The sequence below is a fragment of the Panthera leo genome, chromosome E1 (assembly GCF_018350215.1).
Source record: "Panthera leo isolate Ple1 chromosome E1, P.leo_Ple1_pat1.1, whole genome shotgun sequence".
In the NCBI taxonomy this organism is placed as follows: Eukaryota; Metazoa; Chordata; class Mammalia; order Carnivora; family Felidae; genus Panthera; species Panthera leo.
The window spans coordinates 43,222,490-43,237,041 of record NC_056692.1 but is presented as its reverse complement, the minus strand read 5'-3'; the positions used below and the strand labels follow the sequence as shown (position 1 = coordinate 43,237,041).

The 14,552-nt window shown below is 40.3% G+C and overlaps 1 protein-coding gene and 1 long non-coding RNA gene across 4 annotated transcripts in view; one reads left to right on the top strand and one right to left on the bottom strand.

The window, feature by feature from the left end:
* Window positions 1–14,552, top strand: part of LOC122207336 (leucine-rich repeat-containing protein 37A-like) — a 151,580-nt gene that overhangs the window by 63,808 nt on the left and 73,220 nt on the right. Inside the window, exons 18-21 of the mRNA XM_042917438.1 lie at window positions 2,985–3,056; window positions 6,101–6,172; window positions 10,021–10,092; window positions 10,813–10,893. Of these exons, the coding sequence (XP_042773372.1) occupies window positions 2,985–3,056; window positions 6,101–6,172; window positions 10,021–10,092; window positions 10,813–10,893 (297 nt within the window). The remainder of the gene's footprint in view (window positions 1–2,984; window positions 3,057–6,100; window positions 6,173–10,020; window positions 10,093–10,812; window positions 10,894–14,552) is intronic.
* Window positions 6,596–13,155, bottom strand: LOC122207343. Of its 3 annotated transcripts, none has more exons than XR_006196776.1 (4): window positions 13,114–13,155; window positions 11,587–11,731; window positions 10,837–10,891; window positions 6,596–6,622 (listed from the first exon to the last, which is right to left on the bottom strand). It is a non-coding gene; the product is annotated as an uncharacterized LOC122207343 (long non-coding RNA). The 3 variants fall into 3 exon arrangements; XR_006196777.1 differs by lacking the exon at window positions 6,596–6,622 and adding an exon at window positions 6,742–6,782; XR_006196775.1 differs by lacking the exon at window positions 6,596–6,622 and having other exon boundaries at window positions 10,467–10,891.

Sequence of the window (14,552 nt, the reverse complement as noted above, 5' to 3'; positions counted from 1 at the left end):
GGGTTCAAATTGGATAATTGCAACAATTTCTTCTAACAGTAGAATTCTATAATTCTCTATAGTGGAATTCTATAATTCTCTCTATTAAATTCTATAACTCTGTAAGTCTGTGGGGACCCAGCCCATCTCTAGCATTAAATACCTCCTATGCATTTTCAACTTTTTAATTTTATAGACAAGATATAGGAAAAAGCCCTTCAGTTGTAGAGGAAAAGGGGTAATGAAGTCTGAGCAATTATGGACACCCATATGAACCTTGTTATGTAAGTGTTCATATACCATCTGCTTTTATTTATATTTATTATTTATGGCCCATGGATCAAATCCTGTGTATGGTCTGTCTTGATACAACCTATGAGTTCAGAATGATTTTCATGTTCTTAAAGGGCTGTAAAAGAGAAAAGAAGAGAAAGAAACAGAGAATATGTGACAGAGACCGTATATGGCCTGCAAAGCCTAAAATATTTACTGTCTGGCCTTTACAGAAAAGGTTTGAAAAAGTTGGCTTAGTAAAATGAGAGGAATTGAAGTTAACCTCAAATTGTCACCTACAAGACAAGAAAATATAGAACACTTACATTAATTTGAATGCCATTAACCCAGAATTTTTAAATAATTTAATCTAAATTAAATATTTAGATATTAAATATTTAACTAAGCAGGTGAATTATGTAAGCAGTATTACCAAGTACATATTAAATTATTAAGAGATTAAGGATTTCAGTGTGGGAAATTTTATTAGTTTATTTTTTTATTATTATTTTTTATGTCATTTATTGTTAAGTTAGCTAACATACAATGTGCACTTGGCTTCAGGAGTAGATTCCTGTGATCAGTGTGGAAATTCTTATGCCACCATAAAAATAGATGTTTAAAATGATGGTTAAGGGGTTGGGGCTCCTGGGTGGCTCAGTTGGTTGGGCGTCCGACTTTGACTCAGGTCGTGATCTCACAGTTTGTGGGTTTGAGCCCCGTGTCGGGCTCTGTGCTGACAGCTCAGAGCCCGGAGCCTGTTTCAGATTCTGTCTCCCTCTCTCTCTGCCCCTCCCCCACTCATGCTCTGTCTCTCTCAAAAATAAATAAACATTAAAAAAATGATGGCTAAGGGGCACGTGGCTGTCTCAGTCATTAGAGTCTGCAACTCTTGATCTCGAGGTTGTAGGTTAGAGCCCCATGTTAGGTATAGAGATTACTTAAAAAAAATGAAATCTTTAAAAATATAATGATGGTTAAGTGGTATAGTTAGAAATGTTTACACTAAACAAACATCAGAAATGCCTCTAACTTCGCTAATTACAGAATAAACATCTCTCCAGCCTCATTGTCAAGGAAGAAATGTTTGCATATATCTCTGTACATTAGACATACAGAGATACTAATGTTCTTTGCTATGGAGGTTCAGTGTTTATTCTTTGTCCATGCCATGCAAAGCTGTGTATTTCATTAATCCTTTTTAAAAAATTTTTTTAATGTTTATTTATTTTTGAGAGAGAGAGAGACAGAGTATGAGCAGGGTAGGCACAGAGAGAGAGGGAGACACAGAATCCGAAGCAGGCTCCAGGCTCTGAGCTTCAGCACAGAGCCCAGTGCAGGGCTTGAACCCATGGACTGCAACCTGAGCCGAAGTCGGATGCTTAACCGACTGAGCCACGCAGGTGCCCCATTAATGTTGGTATTCTCAAATCCTTTTGTGTTTTCTCTGTTAACTGTGTCATTGACTATAAGCTGTTATATTTGTTTTTTATTTTCTGTCCTGAATAGAATTGGCTTTCTCACTCCATTTGGTCATTCCTGAGTGCAATTTATCTTTGTAGTTGAGATTTGACTTGCTTCTGTTTTCTGGTCCTAAGGAAGAGGTGAAATGAACCACGGGGCTTGTTATTGGTGACAGGTCCCCCTGAGAGTTAAAGAAGAGGTGGGAGGTGACTTCTAATGGCTAGTCAGAGTGTATACCCTTCCTCCAGGGTTCTGGGACCCTGCCCCCTTCTAACACCAATGGCTCCTGCCTGGAAGAAAACACCCTTTGCTGCCAGATCCAAGGAGGAAGGATGTGGGGTTGATGTGCTGTCCTTGGTCCTACTGCAGTATCCCAGCTAATCACCCTGTAGGTGGCTCCAAGGCATTTCTGGTGGGGAGTGTTTGTAGAGCTACTCCCTTGGCTTTGAGCTAAGGTTGTGGATTTTCTAATTGTATCTTTTCTAATCATCCTTAGGGACTTTGGTGGAGTTTGGAGTTTGGTAGAGACTTGGCATGTTTCAATCTGCCAGCTTGAAATAGCACAACCTCTTAGGAAGACAATTTTGTACCCCTGTTAAATCCTGGAGAAACTTAGGCAAATGTGTACTAGGATATAAACAGAAAAATGTCCAAAGCAGCACTGTTTATAATAACTAAAAATTAGAAAAATCTAGTATCCACCAACAGTAGAATGAACAAATAGTGTTACACGGGTATTTACTCTACACTTATTAAACTGAGCATTTATGTTATGTGCATTTTATGCACATTTTTAGTTCTCACAGATATTTTTTAGATGGGGAAAAAAATTAGATGGCTTTACTTGTAGCACTGATATGGTTATAAATAGGGCTTCCACAATAAAATTTGGGAAAAGAGAGGAGGAAGTGGCAGTTCTGTCCATGTTTTTGCCACTCAGGGCTGGGTTCTAACAGAGATTTTGTGATCCAGAGAGTAGGCATTAAATGTACATTTTGGTGTGAAGAGTGGATAGGGGTGTGTGTGTGTGTGTGTGTGTGTGTGTGTGTGTGTGTGAGAGAGAGAGAGAGAGAGGAGAGAGACAAAGGAGTATGTGAGAAGAAAAGATTTGAATCAAACAGCAGAGATCACCATCCCTACATTAAATAAGAATTAGTGTATTTGGTGGCACCATTACCCAGGTTTCTCTCACATCTAGCGGTCCTGTGTAGCAAATAGTTGTAGTTATTTTTGCATTTTGACCCAGAAATGACCTTTTCATTTTGCAGAATTCTCAGGGACAATTATCTGACCGAATTACATAAAGACACATTTGAAGGCCTGCTATCCCTCCAGTATTTGTAAGTTAATCAGTTCATCATTTATTATGAGTTTTTAGTTATATTATTTATTAAAAAATACAGGGTTCAAATTGGATAATTGCAACAATTTCTTCTAACAGTAGAATTCTATAATTCTCTATAGTGGAATTCTATAATTCTCTCTATTAAATTCTATAACTCTGTAAGTCTGTGGGGACCCAGCCCATCTCTAGCATTAAATACCTCCTATGCATTTTCAACTTTTTAATTTTATAGACAAGATATAGGAAAAAGCCCTTCAGTTGTAGAGGAAAAGGGGTAATGAAGTCTGAGCAATTATGGACACCCATATGAACCTTGTTATGTAAGTGTTCATATACCATCTGCTTTTATTTATATTTATTATTTATGGCCCATGGATCAAATCCTGTGTATGGTCTGTCTTGATACAACCTATGAGTTCAGAATGATTTTCATGTTCTTAAAGGGCTGTAAAAGAGAAAAGAAGAGAAAGAAACAGAGAATATGTGACAGAGACCGTATATGGCCTGCAAAGCCTAAAATATTTACTGTCTGGCCTTTACAGAAAAGGTTTGAAAAAGTTGGCTTAGTAAAATGAGAGGAATTGAAGTTAACCTCAAATTGTCACCTACAAGACAAGAAAATATAGAACACTTACATTAATTTGAATGCCATTAACCCAGAATTTTTAAATAATTTAATCTAAATTAAATATTTAGATATTAAATATTTAACTAAGCAGGTGAATTATGTAAGCAGTATTACCAAGTACATATTAAATTATTAAGAGATTAAGGATTTCAGTGTGGGAAATTTTATTAGTTTATTTTTTTATTATTATTTTTTATGTCATTTATTGTTAAGTTAGCTAACATACAATGTGCACTTGGCTTCAGGAGTAGATTCCTGTGATCAGTGTGGAAATTCTTATGCCACCATAAAAATAGATGTTTAAAATGATGGTTAAGGGGTTGGGGCTCCTGGGTGGCTCAGTTGGTTGGGCGTCCGACTTTGACTCAGGTCGTGATCTCACAGTTTGTGGGTTTGAGCCCCGTGTCGGGCTCTGTGCTGACAGCTCAGAGCCCGGAGCCTGTTTCAGATTCTGTCTCCCTCTCTCTCTGCCCCTCCCCCACTCATGCTCTGTCTCTCTCAAAAATAAATAAACATTAAAAAAATGATGGCTAAGGGGCACGTGGCTGTCTCAGTCATTAGAGTCTGCAACTCTTGATCTCGAGGTTGTAGGTTAGAGCCCCATGTTAGGTATAGAGATTACTTAAAAAAAATGAAATCTTTAAAAATATAATGATGGTTAAGTGGTATAGTTAGAAATGTTTACACTAAACAAACATCAGAAATGCCTCTAACTTCGCTAATTACAGAATAAACATCTCTCCAGCCTCATTGTCAAGGAAGAAATGTTTGCATATATCTCTGTACATTAGACATACAGAGATACTAATGTTCTTTGCTATGGAGGTTCAGTGTTTATTCTTTGTCCATGCCATGCAAAGCTGTGTATTTCATTAATCCTTTTTAAAAAATTTTTTTAATGTTTATTTATTTTTGAGAGAGAGAGAGACAGAGTATGAGCAGGGTAGGCACAGAGAGAGAGGGAGACACAGAATCCGAAGCAGGCTCCAGGCTCTGAGCTTCAGCACAGAGCCCAGTGCAGGGCTTGAACCCATGGACTGCAACCTGAGCCGAAGTCGGATGCTTAACCGACTGAGCCACGCAGGTGCCCCATTAATGTTGGTATTCTCAAATCCTTTTGTGTTTTCTCTGTTAACTGTGTCATTGACTATAAGCTGTTATATTTGTTTTTTATTTTCTGTCCTGAATAGAATTGGCTTTCTCACTCCATTTGGTCATTCCTGAGTGCAATTTATCTTTGTAGTTGAGATTTGACTTGCTTCTGTTTTCTGGTCCTAAGGAAGAGGTGAAATGAACCACGGGGCTTGTTATTGGTGACAGGTCCCCCTGAGAGTTAAAGAAGAGGTGGGAGGTGACTTCTAATGGCTAGTCAGAGTGTATACCCTTCCTCCAGGGTTCTGGGACCCTGCCCCCTTCTAACACCAATGGCTCCTGCCTGGAAGAAAACACCCTTTGCTGCCAGATCCAAGGAGGAAGGATGTGGGGTTGATGTGCTGTCCTTGGTCCTACTGCAGTATCCCAGCTAATCACCCTGTAGGTGGCTCCAAGGCATTTCTGGTGGGGAGTGTTTGTAGAGCTACTCCCTTGGCTTTGAGCTAAGGTTGTGGATTTTCTAATTGTATCTTTTCTAATCATCCTTAGGGACTTTGGTGGAGTTTGGAGTTTGGTAGAGACTTGGCATGTTTCAATCTGCCAGCTTGAAATAGCACAACCTCTTAGGAAGACAATTTTGTACCCCTGTTAAATCCTGGAGAAACTTAGGCAAATGTGTACTAGGATATAAACAGAAAAATGTCCAAAGCAGCACTGTTTATAATAACTAAAAATTAGAAAAATCTAGTATCCACCAACAGTAGAATGAACAAATAGTGTTACACGGGTATTTACTCTACACTTATTAAACTGAGCATTTATGTTATGTGCATTTTATGCACATTTTTAGTTCTCACAGATATTTTTTAGATGGGGAAAAAAATTAGATGGCTTTACTTGTAGCACTGATATGGTTATAAATAGGGCTTCCACAATAAAATTTGGGAAAAGAGAGGAGGAAGTGGCAGTTCTGTCCATGTTTTTGCCACTCAGGGCTGGGTTCTAACAGAGATTTTGTGATCCAGAGAGTAGGCATTAAATGTACATTTTGGTGTGAAGAGTGGATAGGGGTGTGTGTGTGTGTGTGTGTGTGTGTGTGTGTGTGTGAGAGAGAGAGAGAGAGAGGAGAGAGACAAAGGAGTATGTGAGAAGAAAAGATTTGAATCAAACAGCAGAGATCACCATCCCTACATTAAATAAGAATTAGTGTATTTGGTGGCACCATTACCCAGGTTTCTCTCACATCTAGCGGTCCTGTGTAGCAAATAGTTGTAGTTATTTTTGCATTTTGACCCAGAAATGACCTTTTCATTTTGCAGAATTCTCAGGGACAATTATCTGACCGAATTACATAAAGACACATTTGAAGGCCTGCTATCCCTCCAGTATTTGTAAGTTAATCAGTTCATCATTTATTATGAGTTTTTAGTTATATTATTTATTAAAAAATACAGGGTTCAAATTGGATAATTGCAACAATTTCTTCTAACAGTAGAATTCTATAATTCTCTATAGTGGAATTCTATAATTCTCTCTATTAAATTCTATAACTCTGTAAGTCTGTGGGGACCCAGCCCATCTCTAGCATTAAATACCTCCTATGCATTTTCAACTTTTTAATTTTATAGACAAGATATAGGAAAAAGCCCTTCAGTTGTAGAGGAAAAGGGGTAATGAAGTCTGAGCAATTATGGACACCCATATGAACCTTGTTATGTAAGTGTTCATATACCATCTGCTTTTATTTATATTTATTATTTATGGCCCATGGATCAAATCCTGTGTATGGTCTGTCTTGATACAACCTATGAGTTCAGAATGATTTTCATGTTCTTAAAGGGCTGTAAAAGAGAAAAGAAGAGAAAGAAACAGAGAATATGTGACAGAGACCGTATATGGCCTGCAAAGCCTAAAATATTTACTGTCTGGCCTTTACAGAAAAGGTTTGAAAAAGTTGGCTTAGTAAAATGAGAGGAATTGAAGTTAACCTCAAATTGTCACCTACAAGACAAGAAAATATAGAACACTTACATTAATTTGAATGCCATTAACCCAGAATTTTTAAATAATTTAATCTAAATTAAATATTTAGATATTAAATATTTAACTAAGCAGGTGAATTATGTAAGCAGTATTACCAAGTACATATTAAATTATTAAGAGATTAAGGATTTCAGTGTGGGAAATTTTATTAGTTTATTTTTTTATTATTATTTTTTATGTCATTTATTGTTAAGTTAGCTAACATACAATGTGCACTTGGCTTCAGGAGTAGATTCCTGTGATCAGTGTGGAAATTCTTATGCCACCATAAAAATAGATGTTTAAAATGATGGTTAAGGGGTTGGGGCTCCTGGGTGGCTCAGTTGGTTGGGCGTCCGACTTTGACTCAGGTCGTGATCTCACAGTTTGTGGGTTTGAGCCCCGTGTCGGGCTCTGTGCTGACAGCTCAGAGCCCGGAGCCTGTTTCAGATTCTGTCTCCCTCTCTCTCTGCCCCTCCCCCACTCATGCTCTGTCTCTCTCAAAAATAAATAAACATTAAAAAAATGATGGCTAAGGGGCACGTGGCTGTCTCAGTCATTAGAGTCTGCAACTCTTGATCTCGAGGTTGTAGGTTAGAGCCCCATGTTAGGTATAGAGATTACTTAAAAAAAATGAAATCTTTAAAAATATAATGATGGTTAAGTGGTATAGTTAGAAATGTTTACACTAAACAAACATCAGAAATGCCTCTAACTTCGCTAATTACAGAATAAACATCTCTCCAGCCTCATTGTCAAGGAAGAAATGTTTGCATATATCTCTGTACATTAGACATACAGAGATACTAATGTTCTTTGCTATGGAGGTTCAGTGTTTATTCTTTGTCCATGCCATGCAAAGCTGTGTATTTCATTAATCCTTTTTAAAAAATTTTTTTAATGTTTATTTATTTTTGAGAGAGAGAGAGACAGAGTATGAGCAGGGTAGGCACAGAGAGAGAGGGAGACACAGAATCCGAAGCGGGCTTCAGTCTCTGAGCTGTTGGCCCAGAGCCTGATGCGGGGCTCGAATTCATGAGCAGTGAGATCATGACCTGAACCGAACGAAGTCAGATGCTCAATCGACTAAGCCATCCAGGCACCCCTCATTAATCCTTATTAATGATGTGCTTTAGAAAATAGATTCTTCTTGCAAATGTGGAAGGCTTAAGGGTAGTGAGTAAAAAGAATCTCATATGACACTAAAAATAGCCCTTCAAATTATCAAACCTTCCAAGTCTTAGGGGACAACCACTTTGTATTGGTCTTCTTGGCTACCTCTGCCATCTGGGCTCCAAACGTTACAAACACAGTTTGGAGAAAACCAAAAGAGACAAACTGCGCAATGGATAGGGCCTTTCATTATTTCTACTATGAGGTACTTTGTAAGCCAATTATTTCATGTCAGGTGAAGTGTTCTCATTCATTCATTCAAAAAAAATGTGAATCAAAACCTAAAAAAGAATGTGACAGGCCCTATGCCCAGTACCATAGGCACGCAGATGGTTAAGACAGGCTTCCCACCCTTGTAGGAACTCATGATTTCACAGGGAAAATAAACAGAAGCTTAAACCATAATGCCTAAGCACTAAATGGATGATGAAGCACTGACAAAGTGCAGAAGAGGGAGCCACAAAGTCGTAAAACCACATTTCTTTTCAGTCGTTTTGCTCCTTCTACTCACTACCCAGCTGTTAATTTATTTTATAAATATTTGAGTTTGTTCTTTGTCCATGCATCAGTTTTAAACACAGTAGACAACGCAGATGAGCAAGACTAGTCCATACTTTCATGGAGTTTATGCCCAGAGGAAATGGAATGCCAGAATAACTATATTAAGAAGAAATTGGGGCACCTGACCGGCTGAGTCAGTAGAGCATGCGACTCTTGATCTCAGGGTCGTGAGTTCAAGCCCCAGGTTGGGCGTGGAGTCTACTTTAAAAAATTAAAAGAAGGAGAAGAAGGAGGAGGAGGAGAGGGGGAGGGGAAGAAATGGATTTGGGCAATGAGAAGTATAAGTTGTTTTTGGAACACAGAAGAGGGGGGGAAGACTTCAAGTTGGATCAGGGAAGTTACTAGAGAAATACTGTTTGAACAGAACCTTGAATGGCTATGACGTATCATCAGATAGACATCTTGGGAAGAATATGCTTGCAAGATAGAGTGAGTGAAAGGCAAAATGCAGGAGAAATTTCTTTGGTATCTGTAGAGTAGGAAACTAGAGCCGGATTTAGGATTTTGAAGGCCTTGGATAATATGCCAGGCTACCGTGTTATCACAGCAGTGCTCTAGGACAAACTTTAGACTGCACCAGGGTCACCGGGAGGCCTTGTCAGAACACAGGTTCCACCTCCACAGTTCCTGATTCACTCAGTCCAGAGTAGAGCTGAGAATTTGCATCTTGAGTAAGTTCCCAAGTGACTCTGATATTTGAGAACCACTCCTGGAGAATTAATCTGGTGACTGTGTGCAGTATAGATTAGAATGGGAGAGACCAGAGATGAAAATGCCAGTCAGAAGATGGTGGTACCCATGTAGGTGGAAAGTGAGGGACTCGGCTGAAATCCATGGAAATAAGAGGGTCAACCATAATCAAGAATGGGTGTTTCCAAATAAAAATCCAGGACCATGTTGTTTTTTTGTTGGCCCCACTTGCAGCTGAAACAATTGATAAATTCATAGACCGTTTAGGCAACGTACAACCAAAAATAAATTTCTATTAATATGATAATATAATTCTGAGTTCGTTCAAAGTTAGGTATTGATTAGAGGAGTAACTTCTTTTCAAGTTAAATGAAAAGGTATCTTTTACCTCTTCTGGTATTGACTTGGTGTCAAGAAATAGAACTAAACCAGGAAGGTGTGCTAATGTGAGAATATCCCTTTTAATATTAGAAATTATATGTGGCGATCACAACTTTGAGCTCATAATTTAGAAATTGATGAGGCCACAAAAAGTCATTTAATCAATTCTTCTGCTCTCAGGAAAGATTACTTCCAAGATCTATCAAGATCTATAGTTGTATATTTTATGTATGAAGATCACAAAGGTGAGACTCTTAAGAAAGGTGAGGACAGGGTTAGGGGCTCTGGAAGGTTCAAATAACAATTCCTAATACTCAGAGTTTAGCCAAAAGCTACTTATTCAATACTACCATCCTACTAATTAGATATCTTATAGCTAATTGAGGCAATATTTTCCTTTTCCTTTTCCTAGAGATTTATCCTGCAATAAAATACAATCTATTGAAAGACGTACATTTGAATCACTACCTTTTTTGAAGTTTATGTAAGTTACAAATATAAATTCATTATATTTGGAATTTGTATTAAACTTAATTGTAAACCTCTTTGTTATTCATTTGGAATGAATGAAACTTTATTAGTCGAAAGCTACTAAAATTATGTAGCAAATCTTTTTTGTCTGTGGCAAAGTTTGGTGTGAGAGTTATTATAGAGATCAGAGTGAATCGTTCTAGAGCAGCAGTTCTCTGCCAGGGTGATTTTGCATCCAGGTGACACTTGGTAGTGTCTAGAGACATTTTTGATTGTCAGACTGTAGATGTGCTCCTGGCATCTAGTGGGTGGAGGCCAGGGCTGCTGTCACACCCTACAGTTCACAGGGCAGCACCCCCCCCCCCCATAACAAAGATTATCCAACCATAAATCTCAACAGTGCTAAAGTTGTGAAACGTTTTTCTAGAGAAATAAACTTACTTCTCTAGAAAAAAATACTTACTTAACACAAGTATTTATTGAGCATTTACTGATTTGTATCTAATGCACCACATGTATAAACATGAAAGTATAAATCTTTCATGCAAATATTTTTTTAAAAAGGCAAGTATCTTTCATAGTGAGATTTCTTTAGTGTATGGAGAGAGTATTGTGGTTATGTTTCATTATCTATAAATTAGAATCACTGCCAAAGGATAAATATTCTGAAAGAATATCTTTTTTTTCTCTTTGTTTGTGTCTTGTTTTTTTTTGTGTGTGTGTGTGTGTGTAGAAATCTTGGTTGCAATTTACTCACCGAACTGAGCTTTGGAACATTTCAGGCCTGGCATGGAATGCCGTTTTTACACAAGCTGTAAGTGAAATAGAAAATGAATACATGTAAAAAAAAAAAAAAAAAAACTACATGTAAAAATATCATACAGTGATTGGTTAGGCGTGTGTTAATAAACCCAGTATGAATTCTGGAAAGTAGGTCTTAAAATCCATTTTTTTTTTTTCAAATGAGGAAACTAAGGTACAAAGAGGCCAAGAGACTTGTCTTAACTCCTAAATGGCACTCTCTGCCCTCCCTCGTAACCAGCTTTCTGTGGGCAATGAAAGCCCCAAGCAAGTAACACCCAAGTCAGTATTATCATGGGAATTCGTGACAGTGATGCTTCCCCAAGGTGTGCATGGTCCTTGAAATCCACTTTTGAATTTAACTTTGATTCCTGCTCATGTGCAAGTTTCCTATGCAAAAGAGAACTTCAAAGAACTAAGTTTAGCACAGAGTTCTCCAGGCAGCAAAAGGTGTGGGTGCTTCTTGAGCCATCAGGAAAGCAGAAAGAACTCCTGAATGCCTGCCACAGGGCACTGCTCTCCATGTGTTTTCTTTCCTGACCACTCTTCAATTAAGAAGTGTGTTATTCCCTTTCAGCCGGAAAATTCTGTGATTTCTCTGTAAAAAAGCAAATCATACTGGACATGTTCAGTGGCCTGAGGGGGATTTTTAGACTCAAGGTTGAAGACCCTCCTCTAAAGCAGACGCTGGAAAAGACTGTCTTACTGTCTTGTGGTTCAGAAATCCGATTTCACAACTTATCTTCCATTAGATGAAAGTGTTTACGGTGTGTCCGGAGCTGGAGTAAGTTCCTGCGGGTGCCCAAGAGCAGGGGCCTCCTCTCTCCTCTCATTAATTTGCTGATGCCTAACTTGGGGAAAGAATACTGAGGGTCAGTTTTTTGTTTTGCCGGCATGCCAGAGAACGGGCTCATTGAGTTTCTCCCCCAAGAGGTTTTAGTGGTGTCAATATAATGTCTTAAAACTCACCACCTCTACTAAGCATCTTATAACACCGAGAGTCTCTTCTAAGAATCTGAATTTCATAGTTATGTAGGCAATACAGGACAAAATAGGGTGGAATCCGTTGATAACAATGAATGAATTCATTGAAAAACACTCAGTGCCACGCACACTCTGTGTCGACAGTGTACTAAGTACTGGGGGTACAAAGAATACACAGGGACTGTCCCCAAGAATCTTTCATACTGGAAGGAGAAAAAGATGGCCATTGATGGGAAAACGTATGTGAGTCATGCTGGCATCAGTGCAGCAGGGTAACGAGCTGGGGGGTGACAAAGTAGGGGATGGTTGTGGAATAGAAAAGATTTGTCGTGGACAAGGCAACAACTTGCTTGTGTTGAGTTTTCACGTTCATCTTGATGAAGTTTTGGGGAGATGGTGGGGAGTCGGGAGCCGACGGCCAAGAAAGAATTCTTGAACATGTCTTTGGTGCAAAAAGGCGATTTTATGAAAGCACAGGGACAGGACCGTGGGCAGAAAGAACTGCACTGGGGTTGTGAAGAGTGACAGGTTATATGCTATGGAATTGGGAGGTCAAGTCAAAAGGGAAGTCTCCAGAGGGACTGTGATATGTGAAAGAGGACTCCTAAGATACCAGAGGCCTTGCTATTGTCAAGCTAAGGTTGTTTTTCCGTCTAGCAAAGCATTAAGACAGTAGGGAGTTCCTGGAGAAATATTTTATTTGCCTGCCTCAAGTATCTGTCAATAGGCTGCAGGTTATAAGGAAATTTAATTTTACCTGAGATTTCCTTCTTGCCTTTGTTCCCCATATCACTATGGAGGGGTGATGTTGGGGCTCCAGGAAGCTGATTCTGTAGGTTTCTGGCGATTAGGCTATTGATAAGATTGCCTTTTTCTTGTAATTTACTAAGATATTTGTAAACTGATGGAAACTCCTATCTTGCCCGACTGAGATCTCTTATCAGTTAACCATTTGTTTTCTTTCCTTTCCTTTGTCCTCGAGCAGCCAGAATCACACATATCCCACCTGGGGCGGGGGCATGTGCTAACTTGTATTTTGCCCTCAACTTGCCTCATGCTCCCTCATCGATCTTACATGACAGAAAAAGGTAATTAAAGAACCAGAGCTAGCTGGTATTGAGAATAAATTAATACTCATGTCATGTGTGTTATGCCCAGAATTCGTGATCCCCAAATACCGCCAGGGAGCCGAGTCCGATGTAAAAGCAAAAGAGCCTTTTTTCGAGCTAGCTCGAGCTCAGTCCCCTACCTGCACTGATGCAGAGGTGAGATACCGGGGAGAGAGAGCCAGTTTCAAAAGGACAAAGGTTTTATGGGGGCCTAGGGGCAGTTGGTGAGGTAATGGCTGTGGCCTCAGCTGATTGGCTGGGGAAGGGTTCTGGGGAAGAGTGCTGTTAGGCAGTTGGGGGGGGGGGGTTACTCAAGGGGAGGAGGTGTGGTCAAGGTGAAGGACACAGAACAAGATGGAGTCAGCCGGTGTAGGCCCGCCCTTTCATTCCCCCCTTGTCATGTAGCTTAGGGACCCAATCATGGGACCGGCTGCATTTATGGTGACAAGGGGAACAGAGTTTGGAGGTTTACGCAAAGTTCTGGGAACCAAGTGTCCCTGGGGTGGCTCTGGGACGTCTGATTAAGTATTGTCCCCGAGCTGGTGTCTATGATCTGCCAGGTGATGTTTTGGGGGGCGTGGGGACTCCCGGCAGCATGAGCAATGACAAGCAGAGTTAACAGAGTTACCAATATTAGGTGGGCCGAATGCGCTGTAGCTTGAGCTTGAGCAGGCTGTGTTGGTCCCGACTGATGGCCCATCGCGTGACTATGTCCTTCCGGATGGAGGAGGGGTCCGCTGGCCGAGCGTGGGTGTGATGGACCCAGGTCGCGATGCCGTCTACCTTGAGAGTGGTGGGGGTTGTCAACACCACGATGTAGGGTCCCTTCCAGCGCGGCTCGAGAGTCTCTTGGTGGTGCCTCTTGACGTAGACCCAGTCTCCCGGCCTATACTGATGAGGTGTCCGGATCGGGCCAGCCTCTTGGATGGCACGGAGGCGCGGCCAAATGTCCTCGTGCGCCCTCTGGAGCCCGCTCAAGGAAAGAAAAAGTTCTTGATCTTTAAAGTCAGCAATAAGTTCAGCTCGAAGGCTGGGAATAACAGGGGGTGGCCTGCCAAACATGATCTCGTAGGGAGTAAAACCCAGAGTGTAAGGAGTGTTTCTAACCCGGTAAAGGGCATACGGTAGGAGAGTCACCCAGTCCCCGCCAGTCTCCATGGTTAATTTGGTAAGGGTCTCTTTTAGGGTTTTATTCATTCTTTCTACCTGTCCTGAGCTCTGGGGCCTATAAGCACAATGTAATTTCCAGTTTGCCCCCACCGCCTTGGCTACTGCCTGTGTTACCTGCGAGATAAAAGCTGTTCCATTGTCTGATCCTACCATGGCAGGAAAACCATACCTGGGTAAGATGTCTTCTAGTAGTTTCTTAGCCACCGTCTGAGCCGTTTCATGCTTGGTTGGGTATGCCTCCACCCAGCCAGAGAAGGTGTCTGTAAATACTAAAAGGTATTTATAACCATACTTTCCTGGTTTGACTTCAGTGAAGTCGACTTCCCATTGGGCTCCCGGTCTGGTGCCTCTGAGCCTGGTTCCTTTTTTATTTGATGTGGCTCTCGCGTTGGTGAGTTGGCAGGTCTTG